The sequence below is a fragment of the Pogoniulus pusillus genome, chromosome 40 (genome assembly GCF_015220805.1).
Source record: "Pogoniulus pusillus isolate bPogPus1 chromosome 40, bPogPus1.pri, whole genome shotgun sequence".
Lineage (NCBI taxonomy): Eukaryota > Metazoa > Chordata > Aves > Piciformes > Lybiidae > Pogoniulus > Pogoniulus pusillus.
In genome coordinates this window covers 8,007,935-8,030,028 of record NC_087303.1, presented here as the reverse complement: position 1 = coordinate 8,030,028, position 22,094 = coordinate 8,007,935, and the positions used below count along the sequence as shown (strand labels likewise).

Below are 22,094 nucleotides of genomic sequence, written 5' to 3'. Positions count from 1 at the left end.
CTACTCCTGGTTAACTCAGCAGCAGTGGCGCACTTACCAGACAGCGACAAGGCAGCGGGCGTGCAATAGGATGCACAGCTGCACAGGAGTCTGAGGTCTGTAGGTAAAGGCAGGCAATACAGGATCTGGTCCTGATAACTCACCACAGTGGCGTGCAAGAGTGCACAGCTGGCTGGGAGACTATGGGAGATACTGTCTCCGTCATAACAGTGATGGTGAGTCTAAGCCTAATAATGAGCTAGTGAGCCTGAGCATGAGTGATCAGGGGAGTCCTGAGCACATTGTTTACCTGTGTACCCCTATTTATTAAATGTGGGCCGAGATTAATGACCCTTTGGCCACTAGAATGACCAATCAGGTTGGCAGTCAACCAAATAATACCATAATAGGCAAAAGCCACAGGCCTGGACTTTCCAAATACGGTAAACACTGGTAAACACACAGGTCTAGCACCTAGCAAGCATGAGCTGGGTGCACGGGCTTACACAAACATGTTTACAACCACATTATACAACCTGGACCCTGGACTGGCCAGACTTTGTGGCACCAGGCCTATTGTGCCACTTTTATCCATTTAAGGTGTTTACCTCTGGTTTGGACAGCAAAGCATGTCCAGGGAGGGCAAGGCATAAACAAGCCTATTTTTGGGCCTACAGGCCCTCCATGACACCACCTGGCACAAAGAGCATGGCTCAGGCAGAGCCTTTAGGGGAGACTAGACAGTGTGACCTCAGCAAATGTGCAGATGACACCGACCTGGGATAGCAGAATGTCATCCAGAGGGACCTGGCAGGCTGGAGAGGTGGTGTGAAGAGAATGCAGAAGTTTCAGTAAGGCAAAGTGCAAGGTCCTGCACCTAGATTGGGTCAACTCTCAATATCAATCCAAGGTGGGGGATAATGAAATCGAGAGCAGCCCTGCATAAAAGGACTTGGGGGTGCTGGTGGATGAGAAGCTGAACATGAGCCAAGACTGTGCACCTGCAGCCCTAAAGGCCAACAGCATCCTGGTCTGCATCAAAAGAAGTGTGGCCAGCAGATAGAGAGAGGTGATTCTACCCCTTTGCTCTGCTCTGGGGAGACCTCACCTACAGGACTGTGTCCAGCTTTGGAGTCTTCCACACAGGAAGGACATGGACACAATTGAGCAGGTCCAGGCGAGGATCCTGCAGGGCTTCCAGTTCTTCAAGGCGACCTAAAAGAAGGCTACAGAGGGACTGTTTCCAAAAGGCCTGCAGTGATGAGGGGCAATAGTTTGACATTAGAACAGGAACAGGTTGCCCAGGGAGAGAGTTGAGACCATTCCTGCAGATATTCAAGGTGAGGATGTCCCTGTACTGACTGCATGGGTGCTGGACCTTTGGAGGTCCCTTCTCACACAAACCATTCTGTGATTCTATAACATCTGTTGTGCCTGACCAGCCTACAGCTGCCAAGTTCACATGGGAAAGTCCTCGAGAAGGAATCAAGCATCACCTTTCTCGTGGTTGCAGTGTCCATGCCCTTAGCTCCTCTTCTACTCCAAACAGGTCAGAATTACAGCTAGCAGTTCACTCTGAGTATGCAGAACACCAGAGGAAGTAGAGGTGCCTGGAGTGCTACCGCTGGGAGAGGAAACCCTCTGGAGACTGTCCCTCTGGACAGTCCAGCTCTGAAAACCCACTTGCAGCCATTTAGCCCACTGGAGGTAAAGTAAATCCATATATTTGTCACTTGCAGTGGTCAGACTGCAACTGGCTGCCTTAGCAGCAATGACCAGGGTGTAGACCTCAGGATGCTGGGCTGACTGGAGCGTGTCAGAGCATATGGCCTGAATAACAGGGAAATAATGGGAAAGCTGCTCTTGCAGTCAGCCTGCAGTCCATGAACCTCCGAGTAATGTCCATGTAGAGTAGTGGCACTTCACACTTGTTACAGACAGTGAGCTCTTGTGACCACCACAGAACTATTATGTACTGAGAGGTGAGTACCATGAGTAACAGAACCATGAGAATCATAGAGTCCCTCAAACTGGAAGGAGCCCTGAGGGATCAGTGAGTGCAGCTCTCTCCAACTCTCTCCTGCTTGTGGGACTACCTATAACTAAACAGTATGACTCAGAGTATCATTCAAATGCTTGCACATTCTCGCTGCCCTGGCCACTCTCCTTGGGAGCCTGACCAGCGACCAACCACTCGCTCAGGAAATAGTTTGATGTCCTTCTTGTTGCACCCACATCCCAGATCTTTATGTGGCGCTGCTCTCCAGCCTCTCTTTCTCCACTTTGTATAATCAGAATTACTCTGTCCCAGGTGCAGAACCTGACAATTGCTATTGTTCAGATTCACGTGGTTGGTGACTGTTCAGCTTTCCTGTCCATCCCTAAGCCTCTGTAAAGCTTCTTTTCCCCTGAGGAAATTCACAGCTCCACCTAGTTTAGTATCATCAGCGAAGTTATTTCATGTACTTTTGCCTCCTGGATCCAGATCACGTATAAAAACATTAAAGAGGACTGATCCTAAAACTGAGCCCTGGGGAACTACACCAGTGACTGGCCACCAGCCTGATGGAACCCCATTTACTGTAACTCTCTGAGATCCATCCATCAACTAACTGCTCACCTAAAAGCAGTATGGACTTAACTAGTATGTGCTGGACATCTTGTCCAGAAGGCTATGTTAAGGGTTATGTTTTAATTCCTACCATTAACTCAAATTTATTTGGCGGTAAATTACAATTCCTGCAGTATGCAGAACGCATGGGAAAGAGTTGCAGTGCAGAGTTGATGGCACCACACTGAACAAGAATAGCCTTGAGGCCTTTTGGCACCACCGATATCCTGCCCTGCTGCTTGAACAGACTTTGCTGAGCCTCAGCAGGTTTGTGTTAAAGCTCAGCTGGGTTTCCTGCCTCTGTGCCCAAGTGAAACAGTGCAGAAATAGTGCGCAGAGTCCCAGTGGTGCAGGGCCCACAAGGACAGAGATGACTCAGACTGGGAATTGTCCCGGGACACTGTGGCTCGACCCTCCACTGCTGCTGCGTACTTCTTTATGGTACCCGATAAATTGATGTAGGATAACCACTGGAGTCTGCCTCTGGCTGGCTGACGGTACCATCGAACTCCATGACCACCGAAGGCAAAACCGTGCCCGCGGCAGAGCAGTGTGACTTTGTCCCCAGACACTCGCAAACCTCCGCCAGCCTCCACCAGCCTCAGCTGCGCCCACACCCCTGTGGACAGAGTGCAGGCAGCCGTCTGGGCACGACCAGGTCCTGAACCTCCAGCCAAGAGCCCCTGACCCGCCACAGCAACAGCTATCACCAGCCTCAACTGCTGGACAAGCCTGCACCTGGGGTAACGCCCTGCTTTCCCCGGCCACAGCTTAGCCACGCCTGTCCCCGGCACTTGAGCCAAGCACCCAAAGCTGCCCTCGTCCTCTGCCTCTTGGCCCAGTGCTGGCCTCGCTGCTCGCCCTGCCTAGCTCTTACCTGCCGGCCCCACTGCCAATGCCAAGGCCAGGAACCACGGCTCCAGCCCAGGTGCCATCGGCAGCAGCACACAGACCTGCTCCTGACCGCCCCCGACAGCCCCGCTGGCCCCTTTGAGGCGGAAGCAGTGCGAGGGCAGGGAGGCAGAAGCAGTGCGACGCGGGACGGGGCGGTGGAGCTCCTGGCCCCAGCGCACGGAGGCAGCCCTGGGCTGTGGGCGCGCACCCCGCGCGGACCCCCCTCGTGCACTGCCGAGCGCAGCACAGACGCAGGCGCAGAGAGAGCTCTGCTGCCATCCAGAGGACCCTCGATGTCCCTCACGGCGCTACGGGAAGGGCACGGGGAGGAGCAGCTCCGTGCCCCTGGCCAGGTTGGGACTGCTCAGCTGGAAAGCATCAGTTCGGAAAGGGACCTGAGACTTCTGGTGGGCAACCAAGACCATGCTCCTGTTGCAAACAGCTTTCACGGTAACTTGGGTGCTCTTGACAAAGTATTGGCAGCAGGTCACAGGGGGGATTCTTCCCTTCTGGACTGGAAAGCTCACGCCTTGGGTACAGGGTCTGTGCCTCCCCAGCACAGAAGAGCTTGGCATCCAGGAAAAAGGCAATTGAAGGCCAAGAAGGTGACAATGGGACTAGAGCACCTCTTAGCACTTCACAAAGCCATGCTGATGGTCAGTCAGGAAGAGGTGGTGGGAAAGGTGCTTAAGACATCTGGACAGAGATTTTCCTGCAGCCTGTGGCATAGACCACGGTGTTGCTGGTTGACCCCCTAAAGCCCATGTAGGTCCATGGTGGAGAAGATATCCACTGTGCAGCTTGAGGAGGATGCCATGCACCAGAAAGCAGATGTGCCCTGAAGGAAGCTTGGAGACCACTAGGGAGCTCATGCTGAGGCAGAATCCTGCCAGAAACAGTGGTCTGATGAGCAGGACCTGAAGCAGGAGCAGGTATTCTTTTAGGTGTCCATGCCCTGTAGAAATCCATGCTGGAGCAAGCTTCATTCCCCATCTTTGTGCACCCTGATTGGTAGGAAGAGGTAGGGAAGTCAACAGTGACATTGGGCCTGGGAAGAAAGAAGAGGTGGCAGAAAAGCGTATTCAAATTTGTTCTTTTTTTACATTATCCTGTGATTTCTTGCAAGAAATTAAATTCCTTCCCAAGCTGTGACAGCAATTTCTGGGTCATCTCCCTCTCTTTATGACCCTTTCAGTCAGTTGAGGGTGGGAACTGATAAAGTGAAGCCAGGTGTACATCTGCTGGCCAGGCAAGCTCAACCTACCTCACCTTGCTATGTCTTCTTCCTGATTAGGTGATCTGTAGTAGTCACCCACCACAATGCCACCCACCCTGACCTGCCTCTCCTAAAGACCCTGGCTCCATCCACCACAGGACTCCTGCAGCTACCACAATGCATCTCCAGGAACCCACAGGTCTACAGCCAACCCACAGAGGAGAACAATGGACAATCCTGGACAGGAGCCCAGGCAATGTGCACAAACATCCACTTCACCACACAGCCTCCGAAGTTCCCCAGAGATCCTCCTGCACCGTAACTGCTCTCAGCCCTACAACCACACTTCACTGGTGTTTGCTGCAAGCACACCAAAGGTCTGTTTCCTGCACCTGCCACTACATGACACTAACTTTGACCTGGTTAGCAGCTGCTAGACAGCAGTGCTGACACATCTGTATTCTTTGCCACTGCTTTTTGATCCATTCTGCTGCAGAGCTGCTCCAGGGTGTGACTATCAGCAGCTGCACAGTAATACACTGCTTCATCCGCTGGCTTTGCTGCCTGGATCTGCAGGGTGAATCTGTTCTGGGAGCTCTCCACTGATCCCTTAAAATGATGCTGGAAACCTTCTCCATACAAATCACCTTGCCTATAAATCCACTCCAGAGTGCCACGAGGACCCTGCCGGTACCAGAACATGTAGTAGCTCCCCATACTGCCTCCTCTCATGCTGCACAGGAAGGTGCCTCCAGCATCCTCTTTCACGCTCAGTTCCCTGGATTGCTCCAAGGCCACCTGGCCAGTGACTGCTGCAGTGAGGAAGAAGAAGAAGCCGTGATCAGTCCAAAGTTCAGGAAAGGTCAGAGCAACATGGGTGAGGGCACTGCAATGGCACTGGAGCTGTTGGAGGATTCAGTGGCTCTCTTTCCACCCAGCTGTCAAAGATAGGCAGAGGAACAGAGTAGGTACCAGGAGGCAGGACTCAAAGAGAAGGACACACCACTCTGATTTCCCATGCCACAAAAGGAACCTTTTCTGTTTCGAGGAAGGAAGAGTTTGTACTTAGAGGATGAATCGCTGGCAGGGTGAGGAACCCACACTTCTGCTCTTGACAGCCTTTGGCTTGCTGCAGCCATGCTGGACACGGTCTTCGCAATCACAGACTTACAGAATTGATTAGCTGGAAAAGACCTCTAAAATAATTGAGCCCAGCCAGAGATAGCATTGGTGGCAGTGCCCCACAAACAGGAGATGCAGTCAAAGTGCAAGGCAATAGAAGCCAATCTGGGAGGAGTAGGCAGGTATCCTGCCTGTCCCCACACTGCAGAGGGGACAGGCTGGACAGAGGTGCCCAACTCACAGCTACAAGAGCAGGAGCTCTCTTCTCACTGTGCTCTGCTGGGAAGGCTGAGGAGGCTGAGCCAGGGCAGGTCAGGCTGCAGGTGGTCAGCACAGCTCCACGTAGCCATGCAGAGCACAGGAGCAGCCTTGCTTCTGGGGGCATCACCCCTTCCTTTCCCTTACCCAAGATGGGCAATAACCCCACGTGTATGGCAGTCCACATGGCTAGGCCAGCTGTGTCTTGCCTCTCTCCAGCTTCTCTGCCTGCAGAACAGATCTGCTCACATCTGCCCTGCCTGTGCCTCTCTAACTGCGGTCAGCCCTAGTCCCTCCCTCAGTCGATGACAACAGTGAAGGTGAGAGGTGGAGTTGCAGAAGCAGAACTTGAAGCTGTTGGTGCCCTCCCAGGTGCCTCTCACTCTGCAGGCTGCAATAACAGAGCCTTTCCTTGGCAGCAAACCTCTGGTGGGCAAAAGCTGAAATGTTGCTTTAAAGCTTTGCCTGAATTTCCTCTGATGAAGGCCACCAGGCTGCTGCTGGGACTCAGGAGCTGGCCTTGGGGCTGGCAGATTGTCACCCAGAGTGGCTGTGTCCCTTGAACAAAGATCCACTTGGGAGAGGCAATCCTGGGAAGAGGATTGCCCTGCTCCCTGACCCTGCACCCTGTTCTTTATCTGTGTATCAAGGCTGGCCCATGGCACCATGAACAAGGTGACACACACAGGCACATCAGTTCTTCACTTCCCCCTAGCTCCTCTGTACCCACACATTTGTTCTGCTCACATTTCCCATGTCCCATAAGGGCTGGTAGGAATGTCTGGTAAGGAGCAGCTAAGGACTTTGGGGTTGTGTAGTCTGGAGAAAGGAGGCTGAGGGCAGGTGACTTTCACTGCTCCCTACAGCTTCATGGGGAGGGGACGTGGAGAGGGAGGTGCTGAACTCTTCTCCCCAGTATCTGAAGATAGGATGAGTGGGAATGGTTTGAAGCTGCACCGGGGGAGGATCAGACTGGACATTAGGAAGCATTCTTTTACTGAGAGATTGGGCAAACACTGGAGCAGGCTTCCTGGACAGGCAGTGGATGCTCTAAGCCTTGTGGTGCTAAAGGCTTTTGGACTGTGACTTACTTAATACACTTTTACTTTTGGCCAGCCCTGAACTGGACAGGCTGTGAGCAGAATATGAAATAGAATAAGCTAATGAACCACACAGTGCTTAGTAAGAAGGCCACAACAGGAAGAGCAAAGGCCTGTACCTGGGGAGGAACAGCCCCATGCACCCAGCCAGGCTGGGGCTGCTCAGCTGGAAAGCATCAGCTTGGAAAAGGACCTGAGGGTTCTGGTGGGCAGCCAGGAACATACTTGTGTTGCAAAAAATACCTCATGGTATCCTGCTGACAAAGAATTGGCAGCATATGACAGAGATGATCCTTCCCCTCTGCTCTGGAGAGCTCACACCCTGGGTACAGAGGTGTGAAACAGAAAATTGTAGGAACTGCCAGGGCACCCTTGGGTATCTTTTCCTGTCATTCCTGCTAGAACACAACAAAGGGTCCTTAGTCCTTCTGATCCAGTGTGGTGGTGCTCAGCATACTACAGTTATAGTCCTGGTGGGAAAAACTCCTGTTAAAGACAGGAACTTGGTGACTGTGGGAAGCTTCTTGGCCTGTTCTATGGAGAGAACAGGTGAAGCTGAACCCTCTCTGGACTCTGGTTTGCCTGAACCAAATTGTCTTTGGGTGCCCAGTAGTATTTGTCGACTTCACAGATTCACAGATTGCATTAGGTTGGAAGGGACCCTCAAAGTTCATCTTGTCCAATCACTCTGCAGTCAGCAGGGACACCTCTAACTAGATCAAGCTGCCCAGGGACACATAAGATCTGATCTTGAATGTCTCCAGGGACAGGGCTTCAACCACATCACTGGGAAACCTGTTTCAGTATTTAACTACTCTGGTTGTGCAGAACTTCCTCCTAATGTCCAGCCTAAATGTACTGTGCTTTATCTTCAAACCACTGCCTCTTGTTCTATAATCACAGGGCCTTCTGAACAGTCCTTCTCCAGCTGTGCCTGTAGGAACCCTTCTCTAGGGCCTCCCTGGAGCCTTCTCTAGGCTGAAGAGCCCCAATTCTTTCAGCCAGACTGTCTTCACAGGAGATGTCCTCCAGCCATCTGATCATCTTGGTGGCCCTTCTCCAGACCTGCTTCAGCAAGTCTATGTCCCTCTTGTATTGGGCATCCCATAGATAGACACAGTACCCCAGTACTTATTCAGCTTTGTTAACCATTGTTATTTGATCATCCCATGGCAGTGTGTACCTATAAAAGGTACCTCCTCTTGCCCTGTGGTCTGCAGTTCTATTGATCTCTTTGATATTCCTTAGCTTCACTGCACTTTCTTTAGCTTTTCTCTTTATTAATATTTTCCAAAGAAGATGACTTTATGCTACATAGGCTGTGGAAGGATCTCATTTAACCATCTGGTTAAGAAGGATACCCTGCCCAGTGCTGAGGCCTTAAGGTAAAAGCTGCTTTTCTCTCATTGGTTGCTCTGTAAAGAGGAGCAAGGTGAGGATCTGTGGTCCACTGGGTAGCCGTGTCAAGGGCTGGGGTTGGCCAGGCTGTCCTAGCTCTCTCTGTGGCTGGGGCAAGATCTCAGCCAGGACACTGTGCCTCACAGCAGTACTGGGCTCTGCAGCCTCACTTTCTGGAGAAACCAAGACCAGGTAGGGATTGTTACTGTGCCTGGAGGTTCTGCCCAATGGTGTTGATTCTTTTCTTGAGTGGTGTTGGTTTCTGTGCAAGGAGATGAGAAACGCTGAATGTCTCAGCTCATGCAGACAGTCTCATGGGCCTGCATTTCTAAGTCCCTGGTCTGAATGCTTCTGCAGAGATGGGATCTTTGGGAAAAACAGGAAGGAGCTGGGCTGGATCCTGGAAGGGCTGATGTAAGGAGAGGAATGTTTCAGGGATGAGAGCACAGCCAAGGTTGAAAGCTGCAGAGCCTCACTCCTCCTGTGCTGTTCTTGGTGACACAGATTTTGTGTGAGCGGAAGTGGGGCTTAGCTCACCGTGGTGACTTAGAGCACAGTAATAAGTTGCAGTGTCCTGGAAGGAGACAGCTGCTATTTCTAAGGGGGCTGACTTATTTCTGTAGACGACCATGGAGAATTTGCCATCGCGGAACTTGTCACTCCCTGAAGTACTATAAGCATGCAGGAGAAATGTCAAGGTTCTCCCTGGCAACTGTCGGTACCAGAAGAAACTCAAAGTGCTGATACTGTCCTCGGTGGTGTATTGGCAGGGCAGAACCACTCGCTGCCCCACTGTGGTGGACACCTCAGAGAAGAACTGCTTTTGGGAGTCACTTCCAACAAGACCTGCAACACAGGCAGAAATGTCCTTGGAGCAGCTTGCTTCCTTCTCTCCTTTGCTCTGTTTAAAACTGTCATTGCCCCCAAATTGTCTGCCTTTCAAAAAAAAAAAAAAAGGAAAAGGAAAGTTCAAGTATCTACTTCCATCATCCCTCTGCATTTCTCCCTGACCTCATCAGCACAGCCCAGTCCTCTCTATAGCCTACTGAAACCTGTGGGAGACAATAGGAAGTGCATGATGACACCCACCTGATTGGATTAGCAGGACACAAGCTGGCACAGCCATGGTCAAGATCATTGCCCCCACTTCCAGAATCCGTCCCTCCGGAGCCTCACAGCTGATGACAGAACAAGAGGCTTCCAGCAGCTCAGTGAAATTACTGCACCTTGCTGACCGTGCCAGGACATGTGCAATACAGTCACAGCTCTGGGTGAGGAGGGCAAGAATGAGGCCCACTCACCTTTTGCCTTTGCTTGTCTCCACTGCAGAGTGGGCAGTCTCAGTGCCCTCCTGCACTTTCTCCTGGGTTTTCCTCTCCCTAAGTAAGGTTTGCTTTGCAAGGCAACTTTGCTCCCTTGCTGTAGAGTCTAACTGCCTTTGTGTGCTCCCCAGAGGTGGGAGGGCTTTTGAAAGCAGAACAGCTCCTCATAACTGAGGGCTCTGGCAAAAAGGTGTCATGTTCTTTTCAAAAGATTTTCAGGTCTCTCTTAGTTCAGCCTCTCTTATTTGGAAGCAACTGTTCAGTATTTCTCCTCACATGAGGACTCAGAGACAGGAGGAGAAAGCTGACAAAGGAACCTTGCCCAGAGGCTTGAGAGACCTGGATGCTGGCATAAGCAGCTGCTGCAGCCCTGCACACTGCTGGGTGTTGTGGCAGAAATAACCTTCCAGCATGTAAAGAGATGAGGTATGATTAGTTTTTGGTGTTGCACAAAATAAAAGGCACCACAGCATGGGAGCAACCCAAAAGCTCTTTCAGGATAGGAAAATCCAGCTGGATCTGCACAATGCTGCATGAGCCCAGGGTTCCCAGCACCTGAAGGGCTGTAAGCTTTAAGCTTTACTCATCAGCTCTATTCCTATTTTTATTCTGGCTTACTAAAACAGCCATTTGATCACATTGTTGTCATATCTTTTCCCTCTGAGATCTGGAAAGGAACCTGCACCATATCTCTCCCCATTCCCTCCTCCCTCGTGCAGAACAGCAGGATGCTCATGAGGCTAGCAGTGTCTTCCTGGGAGCAGTGTTAGGCAGGCTGGGGTCACACCCAGAAGATGGGCCACTCCAGCCAACAGGACCACAGAAAAATGCCTTCACTGAGGATATGCCTGACATGAAACAGGAAATAAAAAGACACCAACTCAGAAATCCAGAACACAGCCCAAAGCATTAGCTGGGATGTTCCATGTTCAAGATGAGCTTGTCAGAAAATAATCACCTGTACTAGGGCAGGAAAGGCCCATGATAAAATCTAGCCCAGTTTCTCAGTCTCTCATCCATTTCTCTTGTCCCCTTCTCCTTGAGAACCGTGTGAGTCTGAAGCTCTTTCTCCTCTTCTTTCTCTAAAAGGAGGTATCATCTCAAAGAACCTCTTAGCTGACATCAGCTTTGTCCTATGCCAGATCTTGGGGCTACTTGTCATGGGAGAGGGAGAAGGTTAGATATGGAGCTAGGTTGGAACTGTACTGAGATGGCTTCTGGCCACAGGGGCTAAGCAGTAGTTGCACAGGAACTGCACCCTGGCAGGACGAAGCCAAGAAGCATTCCGTACATCTCTGCACAGCCTTGAGTTCTTTGCCCTGCACGTGCCTTGGTACTGGTGACAGGCTGCCCCTCACACATGCCCATGCTTTACTTCCTCCTTGCCCTCTCTCCCAGAGGTATCCTGGCGCCTTTGTCAAGCCCAGAGATCCACCGTTGTCATTGAGCTCCCTCTCGTGGTGGGGAACCCAGCCAGCCTCATCCCGCAGAACACCTTTGTGGGCACCACACAATCTGGGCTTGCAGTGGGAGCTCCTAAATGCTCTGACACCATTTGTGTTGAGTGATACTGCAGCTGGTTTTATTCTAGCAAAAAACCTCAACCCCAAAGTATTCCTGGTATCCAGGATGCCCGGATTTGGGCAATAACAAACTTAGCAGAAGCTTTCTCAGTTTCATTTCTCTCACAAGCAGATCCTCTAATCATTCATCACACTCATGTTTAGGTGGTGAAAAGTTATTATTACAAAGACACTCAGGCAAATGCTCCAAAAATTTGCTTAAAGGATACTTCCAGACCACTTCCTGATACAGCAGTTAGCAGCAACTTACACCACAGGATAACCTCGGGCATTACACACAGCGAGTGGTCAGCATCCTTCAGTCAGCGAGTGGTTGGCAGTGAGCCAGCAGAGCAGCACCAGAAAGGGTGAAAGGGACACAGGATTTTCTCTGAGATGCAACAGCTTGAAAAGTTGCAGACTCCAACGGCAGTGGAGAAGGAGGCAGTGTCCCTTGCTACTATTGAAGTGCAAACTCTGGAGAAGTTGAAGAATGGAGGATGGCAACTTCTGGCAACAAACAAGGTTAATGCCTCACCTAAAGGCTTATAGCTACAAAAAGGGTTCACAGCCCTCGAAGAGGAACCAAATGTGCCAAGAAGTGAAAGATCTCATTCACTGGACCCTAAACCATGCATGACTACCAGAAAGAGCAATCATGAGTGCCTCACTCCCTGCTGTGGAGGACAAAGGGGTCTGCCAGCCTGGCTTGTCATCTAGGGAGGTTTGCTGCCCACAGGGCACCCAACCCATGTTGTGGAGGAGGTGGTAAAAGTCAAATAGCTCCCTGATTACTACCCCCTGCTGTTATTCCTTGGGGCACAAATGACAGTGATAGGGGAAAGCTTGACAAATATCAAAATTGGCAAGAGAGTTCTGAAGGAAGGTAGTCAAGGGCATGGGTGCCCAGATGGTGCTGAGGAAGGGGCTGGGGAAGAGGGCACTGATAATGCAGGTCAGTAATTGGTTGTGGAACTGGATTTGGTGGCAGTGTGGATCCTGCAGTCATGAGACCCTGTTCGCAAAGCAGTGTCTGCTCAAGAGAGGAAAGATCCACTTCAACAAGTGGGATGAGCTCTGACATGATAGGGACAGAGTTAAAATGGCAGAGGAGGGAGAGAGTAACCTGCAGCCAAAGAGCAAAGGGTGTAGGGTGATGTGCCAGGAAGTGATTGTAAGACTAAGAAAATAAGGCTGAAACAAAGTTAGCTCTAGCAGCTGCACATGTCCTTGTGGCGGAATCCCCAAAACCCCTTCTAGCATGTCAGTCTGATAGGCTGCCACTGCTGGGTTCCTGTGCAGTGATGCTTGCAGTGTGAGGAGACAAATAAAAAGAGATGGAGATCTGTGTGCAGCTGCAGAACTGCCCTGGTGCTGGGATCCCAGTCAGGGAAGTGTTGCAGTAGAGTTTTCCAGGCTCTTTTGGGAGGATGGGTTGTGAGAATGGTGATGAGGAGGAGATTCCCTTCCTGTGATAGAGCAGCTGGAGTGCAGAGAGCTCTCTCTGGGAATGGGTGATGAGCCAGCTGAGAACTTGTCGGTAGGGATTAAAGAGAAGAGTGACATCATAATTAGATGTTTACTATAGTTCTGCTGACCAGGACAGATATGGAGCAGCCTCACATTCTCAGGTCCTTATGGCAAACTTCTGCTACCTCTGTATCTGCTGGATGGACAACACAGCAGGGCATAAGCAAGCCAGGAGGTTCATGGAGTGCAGTGACAACAACTTTAGCACTCCAGTCATAGATGAGCTAGCAAGGAGAGGGGCTCTACTGGAGCTCATACACCCCCTAGGAAAGTGATAGAGCATCTAGTCTTGGAAACAGTTTCCAGGCATGTGAAGGACAAGAGGTGGTGGAGTGTAGTCAGCATGGATTTACCAAGGGGAAGTCATGTTTGACCATGCTGATATCCAGATATGATGAAATTGCTTGGGAGACAAGAAAAGAGTGGTGGATGCCAACAACCTTGATTTCAGTATGTTTTTCTACCCTGTCTTCCACAGGATCATTGTAGAGGAGTTGTTGATGGCCAGGCTGGATAAGCGGACAGTGAAGTGGATTGAAAACTGCCTGATCTGTGTTCAACCAGTGGGCCCTGATCCGTGGAACAAAGAGTAGTTGAGGATGTCTCACAATCCAGTGGTGGATAGTTTGACAGAATTTAACCCTCCTTGCTTTCCAGCTTGTCCTCACATATAAGAGGGGCTGGTGGCAGCTGAGTTTAACCTCTGAGTGGTGTCCAGTTGGAGCTTTTATTGTGACTAGCTTAACATACTTGAGAACGTAATTAAGACTCAAACCAGAGCCAAGTGCCAAACCATTTTATTTGAAGGGCAACAGGTAGAGCTACCTTGATGGTCCCAGGGTGTGGAAGAATTTCTCACCAGTCGAGGACATAAATTTATAAACATGAGCAACCCGTGCTGAGAACGTCCTTGGATCCCAGCTAGCCCAGGAAATTGAGATGTAAACAGCTGAGCACCCCACACACAGCTGCAGTGGGCAGAGACTAGATAACCAAAGGGGCTGGAGTGGGTGGTCTGGGAGGCTGACCCTTAGAATGTTGTGATAAGTTAACCTATGTGCACATTACATGTAACCTTTCAATTATCACCTGTAACCAATCTTAAGCTGAGCACACCTATTGCTAGAATGCATATAAGTCACTGTATCACAGAAATAAAGTGGATTTGACCATCTAACCATATTGGTGACCAAAGAGTCATCTTCCCATAGCGCTCCACTGAACGTTTTTCGACACCAGGGGACACTGTGTTGTGACAGTGGGAGCAGGAATAGCCTGAATGGGAACTGCAGGCAGCCGTGGAGAGAAGGAACAGTAGAGAAACAGTGGCAGCAGCGAGCACAAAGGGCAGCTCAGGAACTGCAAGCAGGAATGGCAGCTCTCAGAGATGATGATGACAGTGGTGGCCCCACAGCACATCACAGAATCATGGAACGGTCTGGGTTGGAGGGAACCTCCAAAACTCATCCGGTTCAACACCCCTCAGCAACCAGCAGGGACATTCTCCACTAGATCAGGTTGCTCAGAGCCTCATCAAGCTTCACCTTGAATATCTCCAGGTTTGGGGTCACAACCACCTCCCTGGGCAACCTGTTCCAATGTTCCACTACCCTCACAGTGCAGAACTTGTTCCCAACATCCAATCTAAATCTACATTTCTCTGATTTCAAACTGTTGTCCCTTGTCCTATCACTGCAGGCCTTTGGAAACAGTCCCTCTGCAGCTTTCTTGTAGGTCCCCCTGAATCACTGAAAGGCCTCTGTTAGGTGTCCCACAAGCCTTGTCTTCATCAGTCTGAACAACCCCAGTTTCCTCATCGTGTGCTTGTAGCACCATCATGTCCATGTCCTTCCTGTGTGGAGGGCTCCAGAGCTGGATGTAACACAGCAGGTGAAGTCTCACCAGAATAGAGCAGAGTGGCAGAATCACCTCTCTTTACCTGCTGGTCACACTTCTTTTGATGCAGCTCAGGATGCCATTGGTCTTCTGGGATGCAAGTGCCAAATGTCTGCTCATGCCATCTTCCATCAGCACCCCCAAGTCCTTTTCTGCAGAACCACTTTTGATTACCTCATCTCCCAGCCTGAATTGATAACGAGGATTGTTCTGACCCAGGTGCAGGACCCTGCACTTGCTCTTGTGAGGTTCACCTGGGCCCACCTCTGCAGCTAGTCCAGGTCCCTCTGGATGACATCCTGCCCCTCTGACATATTGACAGCACCGCTTGGCTTGGTGACATCTGCACACTTGCTGCTGGTGCCTTGATCCCATTGTCTATAGCATTGTTAAAAATATTAAACAGTACAGGTCCCAATAGGGACCCCTGAGAGCGGTGCCCCAGAGGATCCCCAGCAGCCCATGCCCAGATCTCTCAGGTGCCACGTGGTGACATCTTTTGTAACTTCACACTGTTGCTAAAAATAGCCATGTCCCCTGGAGCACAGGCCTGGTGCTGTCACTAGACTCTCCAAGGTCATAAAGTCCCTTGGTAGATACCAGGTGCTGGAGCAGGGTGCTAAGGCCAGGCTCCCTGTATTGGTGTCAGATGTAGCTCTGCCTGCATGGCAGACAGAGGGATGAAGTCTCCACAGCTCAAATTGTTCTCCTAGCAATGCTGATACAATTTTATAAATATTTTTCAGGCCCTTACACCCCTTAAAGTTATCTCCAAAACTTCCCTGGTTTGGAGAGAGTCCACTGAAGTGGCAGAGAGAGGATGGATGAGTTGGAGCTCTCCTATGAGTAAAGGCTGGGAGAGCTGGGACTGTTCAGCACAGAGAAGAGAGGGCTAGGGGTGGATCTTATCAACAGAACAGATACCTAAAGGGAGGGTGTGGTGTGTTGACCCTGTCTGCATGCCAGGTGCCCACCAAACTGGAGGACAGAATTGTCCTCAGCTGAAATGAGGAGAGAAAAGGTAATGAAAGGCTGGTAGGTGGAGAGAAGGACAGGGAGATCCCTCAGTAATCACTGGAAAACTGTCACTGGAAAAACAGACTTGACTTGGAGGAATTAATTTAATTGATTAAGAAGGAAATGAAGATTAGGAGTAATAAACCCAAATCTTAAAAAACCTTCCCCCATCCCTCAGGGCAGGTCCTGCAGATGAGGAGCCCAAGCACTGCTCTCCCTCAATGAGGAGCCTGGTGCTGCTGGAAGCTCTGGTGTCAGCAGCACAGAAGCCTGTGAAGAAGGGATGTCCTCATGGTTTGGGTAGCCCCATGCTGGGAAAAACGGGTAGCCCAAGAGCTTCTCATCATTGTCTTTCCTGTCCTCAGAATGAGGGCCATGACCTCAAGAAGATACATGCAGTAGAGAAATCCAGAAAGCACAGAGCAACAAGGAACCATTGTAGAAGCAATCCCAACCTGCTGCATTGCCATCACCTCGCCAGAGCCATTGGGCAGAACAAGCACAAAAGCCATGGTGAAAAGATGGGAACCTGAGACTCATTCACCACCTTCTCCTGTCCTCTTCTGGAGGAGGATCTTGTCCTGCAGATCCCTGGGTGCTCAGTGGAAGCACCACTGATAGGGGAGAGCTGAGGGCCCCTTCAGCGAGGCTCAGCCTTGCCCAGCCACATCCCCTCCCTCCCCTGGCTTCTTGCACAGCCAAGCAAGCTCCTGCACCATGGTGTCACCCACAGCACAGAGGTACAAGGCACTGTCAGAGACCTCGACTTCCTCCAGCTGCAGCAGGCTGTATTTGCCCGTGGTGCTCAGCAGCGTGGTCAGACGGCCGCTGAGCTTGGAGCCAGCTGCTGCGTGGTACGAGAGCAGCTGGGGAGCTTGGCCTTTCTTCTGCTGGTACCACAGCAAGTAATCATTGTAGGAGGCCTGGTATGTGCAGTTGGTGTGGAAGGTGTCTCCCTGCTTCACTGTGGCTTGTCCTTCTTGCTGGGTGACAGTGACCTGCCCCATGGTGCCTGGGAGAGAGCAAAGGTCAGTGACTCTCAGGGAAATGCCCCTAGAGTACTCCACAGAGATACACCCAGAGAGATCTGAGCTTTGACCCAGGTCTTCAATCATCTCTCTTTTGCTGCCTGTAGAGGCCTTCCTGTGATGCATCCAGGACAACATCAGAGGAGTAAGAGATCATTTGGAATCCTGGATGATGATTCTAATTATCCTCGTTCTCTGGGATTACTCCGAAGTCATGGAAGGCAAGGAAAAGTAATCTCTGGCAGTGCAGTCAGGGGGAGTGGAGAGCTGGGGCATGCTGCATGACATGTGCCAGCCAGGAGAGAGACTGGGACAGCCTGAGAATGTCAGAGGCATGAGAGAGCTTTCATGTCCCTGCCTCTCTGTGTTTGGGCTGCAAGGGCAGGAAAGAGCTTCTGCACTGCCATAGCTGTGAAACACTGGGCACAGACAGAGCAGCAAAGAGGGGCAGAGGGGGTGAGGAAGGAGAAAGTTGGCAAGAGAAGTGGAAGGCAAGAGGGTCGATATGCTCGGGAGAGGAGCTGTTCCTTCTGATGTCTTGAGAACAGCACCTTGAGAAAGCAGCTGCAAAACCGCCTGTGTGAGCTGCTGCTTCCCAAGACTGGCCCACAGCTGCAGAGCAGCTCCTGCAGGGATCTGCTGAGGGGTGAGGGTGCCCGGGGCAGAAGAGGAACCATGCGTCCAGTGCAGGGCAGTGCTTACCCAGCGGCTGCCTCAGAAAGGCAGCGAGGATGAGATAGCCGAGGCGCATGATGAGACCGATGCTGCTGCTGCTGCGTGTGTGGGAGAGACTCCACAGCCCACACGTCCCACCCAGGGCCCTGGGAGAGCAGAGCTGCCGGAAACGACTCTGCAAGTGGCAGAGTGAATGCAGTGGGGAGGAGAAAATGCTTCTTCTCAGCACACCTGCAGTGCCTGTGCTGTGGACTTCTGCAGCAGTGACACATGTTGCTCCTGCAGCCAGCAGCTTCTGCCGCTCCCAGGGAGAGATAAAAGGGGATAGGTCTGCACCTGGTGACCAACCTCTCTGACACATTGTCCTGTGCACATCTTGGGAAGCTCTCTTTGCTCGATGCCTTATGCCTCCTCTCTCTCCCAGCTCAAGCCCATGTCTTGTTTGTTATGTCCTGCTCCTGCCGTGCCTAAACCTGAGCTCCTGTCAGCACACTCCAGGGCCGCAGCTCTCACAAAGAGAAGCGTCAAGATCCCCACACCCAGAAGACACCAAGTGCCCCACTCAGCCCCTCCAGGCACTCTGGATTTTTCCCCACTACCTGGAACAACTCTCTCAGGAAACAGTGAATGATGTTTCCTGCCATGCTGCCCATCCTGTCTCATAAATCAGGTTCATAAATTCTCACTCCAAGCCAAACAACTTTTCCTGTTCACCAAAACCCTTCCATGATCAGTTTCCTCAAAACCTCTTGGATCTGCACTTGTCCTCTCCTTAATTGTAACTTAAGAAACACACTACAAAACTATTTTCACCCTCGGCACGGCATAAATGAGGTTGGACAGACCTCTACAGATCACCTATTCCAAGAACCTGTTCAGAGTAGGTTTCATTAGATCAGGCTGTTCAGGTCTGTGACTGGAAAAATTTCAAGAGCAGACCCTGCAGAACATCTCTGGAAGCTGCATTCTGATGCTGGAGAATTGTCAGGTTCAAACTAAAGTGTAAAATAAATGAATCTTCTAATATCTAAGCAGAATTTTCCAGGTTCCAAACATTGTCTGTTGTCTCTCATGCTAGCACTGTGCACTCTGAGAAGAGCCTGCTCCAACCTTTGCACCTCTTCAGAGCACACAGACAGCCACAGGGTCTCCCTTAAGTCATATCCTCCTAAGGCCCCATTCGCTCAGGCTCCCTCACTGTGTCATATCCTCAAGTGCCCTCAGTCCCCCAAAGTGCCCCTTGCTCTAGCCTTGCTCTCACCCTTCTTACAGACCCAGGAGCCCCAAAATGATCATAGGACCCCAAGCATGGTCTCAGGAGCACCAAACTGATGAGAAGGCGCCATGCTGTGGCTCTGCTCATGACACATGTGCCAAGACATCTGAGGGTGCAGTCGTTCTCCACTCCCACAAGGGCAGACTGCTGACTCATCTCCAGGCCAGTGCTCAGCACCCCTGGCCTTCCCAGCTCTGACCTAAGACCTCTGAGTGCAGCAGGGTCCAAGCTGCATCAGGAAGCTGGAAGGCTCCTGGTCCTGAGGAGCTGGCTGCTGCTGACTCAGCCCTAGGCAGGGCTGTGCAGGGTGTGGGAGCGCAGCGACTGAGCTGTGTGTGTGTCAGTGTGCATGTGCGTGGGCACAGCTGTGTGCAGATGTGTGTGTGTGAACATGGCCATGCACACCCAGATCTCCATGCACGTGTGAGTGTGCCAGCCTGTGAACACTGCTGTCATGACATGTCTGGGGTGGGGGTGTGTGCAGGGCTTCCTGTGCCACTGGCTGTGCCTGCACAGGTGTGTCCATGTGTGCTGGTGGCTGAGGGAAGGCAGGACCTTGCTCCTGGCCATTCTCTACACAGAGAATGAGCATCCCTGACCCTCTTTGCAGTGTCAAGCTGGAAGGGTTCACCATGCATGCATGTCCCATGTCTGCCTTTCCCTCCTCCTGCTCTCTCCCTCTTCTCCTCTGGCAGGCTTCTGATTGCCTTTTGCCTACCCAGACACCCTGCTGCAGTTCTTCTGCATCCCAGCCTGTTTTTCTGCACTTTCCCTCCCTCTGTGGACAATCTGCCAAGTGCTCAGTGACCAAGATGTTTTTCTAGAGTGATCAGAGTGGGCAAAAAGGGGACCCTTCACCTTTCTCTCAGCTGCTGCTTAGGCCTGGCTCTTTTTTGGCTTTGGAGGAGAAGGCATCTACCTGCAGATAAACCTGGCAGCAGATTCCTTAGCTCAACCTCATTTCCGTGAGCAGAGCTCAGCATTTGCAGCCTGCAGGGAGTTGGCCAGGGAGCAGATAAGCAAACCTCTGCTGCCACTTTGCTCCTTGCCTAGGATCTGGGGATGCTGGTTCTAGAGTCCCAGATTGACCCAAAAGACATCATGAAGACCACCCAGGAGGTTGTCATCCATTCTTTGTTTCTTTATGTGGGGTAGCTGAGATAGCTGCTGACATGAAGTTGTGGCTCTGGCTGTCTCCCCTGGGAGCAGAGGGGAGTGAAGGTTTCCAGGGATTCCCCATGCTGGAGCTGCTTGGTTCCACTCTTCTTTGTCTGTGGTTGGATTGTTTCATTGCTCCGAGTGCAGACAGGAGAAGAAAAGGGTGCAGCATGTTTACATCACCCACTATGGCAGGTGGCCAAGAGGGAAATAAGACAGGGGAAGCAGTGTTAAGGTGTTGCTGTCGTGTGGTAAGACAAATCCAGTTGCTGTTGGGACAGATGGATGTGACTGTGGTCATAAACAGTAGCTGAGGTGAAGGAATGGTTAATGCCTGATTGCAATGGCTCACGGATGTGTTCCTGGCTCTTCCCCAGACAGTGCAGCATTCTACACAGTGGTGATCAGAAGGCAGAGTCTGAGCTGAGTGTGGTATTGAAAAACTTAAGATCATGTCTGAATAAATTGTCACAGAATCACAGAATTCTCAGGTTTGGAAGGGACCCCAAGGATCACCCAGTTCCAACCTTTCTGCCTTGGGCAGGGACACTTTACATTAGATCAGGTTGCTCAGAGCCACATCCAGCCTAGCCTTAAAAACTTCCGGGGTTGGTGCTCTGACCACCTCCCCAGGCAAACTGTTACAGTGTCTCACCAGCCTTACACTGAAGAACTTCTTCCTACAGTCTACTCTCAGTATACCTTCCTCCAGCTTTGATCTGTTCCCCCTAATCCTGTTGCTGACATCCCAAAACGTCCACCCCGAGCTTTCTTGTAGTTCTCCTTCAGATACTGGAAGGCCACAATAAGGTTTCCTCAGCGCCTTCTCTTCTCCAGACTGAACAATGTGTCTGGACACAAGATACTAAGTCATGGGATCCTCTTCTGCAGATCCTGGGTGCTCAGGGGAAGCAGCACCACCAGCAGAGGACGGAGAGTCTCTTCTGCCAGGCTCAGCCTTGCCCAGCCACATCCCCTCCCTCCCCTGGCTTCTTGCACAGCCAAGCAAGCTCCTGCACCATGGTGTCACTCACAGCACAGAGGTACAAGGCACTGTCAGAGACCTCGACTTCCTCCAGCTGCAGCAGGCTGTATTTGCCCGTGGTGCTCAGCAGCGTGGTCAGACGGCCGCTGAGCTTGGAGCCAGCTGCTGCGTGGTACGAGAGCAGCTGGGGAGCTTGGCCTTTCTTCTGCTGGTACCACAGCAAGTAAACGCTTGAGGAGGCCTGGTATGTGCAGTTGGTGTGGAAGGTGTCTCCCTGCTTCACTGTGGCTTGTCCTTCTTGCTGGGTGACAGTGACCTGCCCCATGGTGCCTGGAAGAAAGCAAAGGTCAGCAGCTCTGCCAAACCCTGGTGCACAAGGCTTGCTGTACCTTGCCTCTCTGGAAATTCCCAAAGCATGTGGACAGTGGGGACCTGAGAACAGCCTCTCGTGCCTCACCTTTGTGTGCTGGGACCTTCACCCCTTCAGCAGTTTGAGTGTCCCTTGGAGCTACTGCAAAAAATTCATCCTGCTTCCCCATCCCTGTCACCTCTAAGGACTATGAACTCCATACCTGTGTGCAGTGCTGAGCTGAATGGCAGGAAGAGGGAGCCCTGCCTGTGTCATCAGCCAGCAGACATCTGAAGGCCATGTCAGGGAGGTGCCAGCCAGGAGGCAGAATGGGCACCCTCTCCATAACAGTGGGATGAGAGCTTGAAATTCCCTCTAGCAGCTTTGCTCCTCTCCTCCCTCCCCTCCGCTCCCCAGCAGTAGAATCTGGAGCCAAGGAGTGCAAAACCACAAGAGTGAGCTGACATTTCCCAGCGTTTTCCTGGAACTGAAGAGAACTTCCCCACAGGGACCTGCTAAGGCTGCTCAGAGTTTCCTGGGCAGGAGAAGAAACAGGCAGTGAGCAGCAGGCAGGACTTACCCAGGCGTTGCCCCAGGAAGGCAGTGAGGATGAGGTATCCGAGGAGCATGTCGAGCCCAAGCTGCCTGTGTGTGGAGTGAGAGTCAGAAAAGCACCTCCCAGCCCCGAGACACCAGAGCTGCCGGAAATGACTCTGCT

At 51.5% G+C, this 22,094-nt stretch overlaps 2 protein-coding genes and 1 gene segment (V, D, J or C); all 3 read right to left on the bottom strand.

Moving 5' to 3' along the window:
- LOC135191665 (T cell receptor alpha chain MC.7.G5-like) overlaps positions 1 to 17,684 on the bottom strand; it is a 124,518-nt gene extending 106,834 nt beyond the window's left edge. Inside the window, exons 1-2 of the mRNA XM_064174175.1 lie at positions 17,636 to 17,684; positions 16,622 to 16,917 (exon numbers count right to left, since the gene is read on the bottom strand). Coding sequence (XP_064030245.1) covers positions 16,622 to 16,917; positions 17,636 to 17,684 — 345 coding nt within the window. The remainder of the gene's footprint in view (positions 1 to 16,621; positions 16,918 to 17,635) is intronic.
- LOC135191668 (M1-specific T cell receptor alpha chain-like) overlaps positions 1 to 22,094 on the bottom strand; it is a 223,863-nt gene that overhangs the window by 158,923 nt on the left and 42,846 nt on the right. The gene's annotated exons all lie outside the window — the stretch shown is intronic.
- LOC135191709 (T cell receptor alpha variable 1-1-like) lies at positions 20,996 to 22,005 on the bottom strand. The segment is given in 2 exon segments: positions 20,996 to 21,357; positions 21,957 to 22,005. Coding segments are annotated over 2 exon segments (411 nt in total).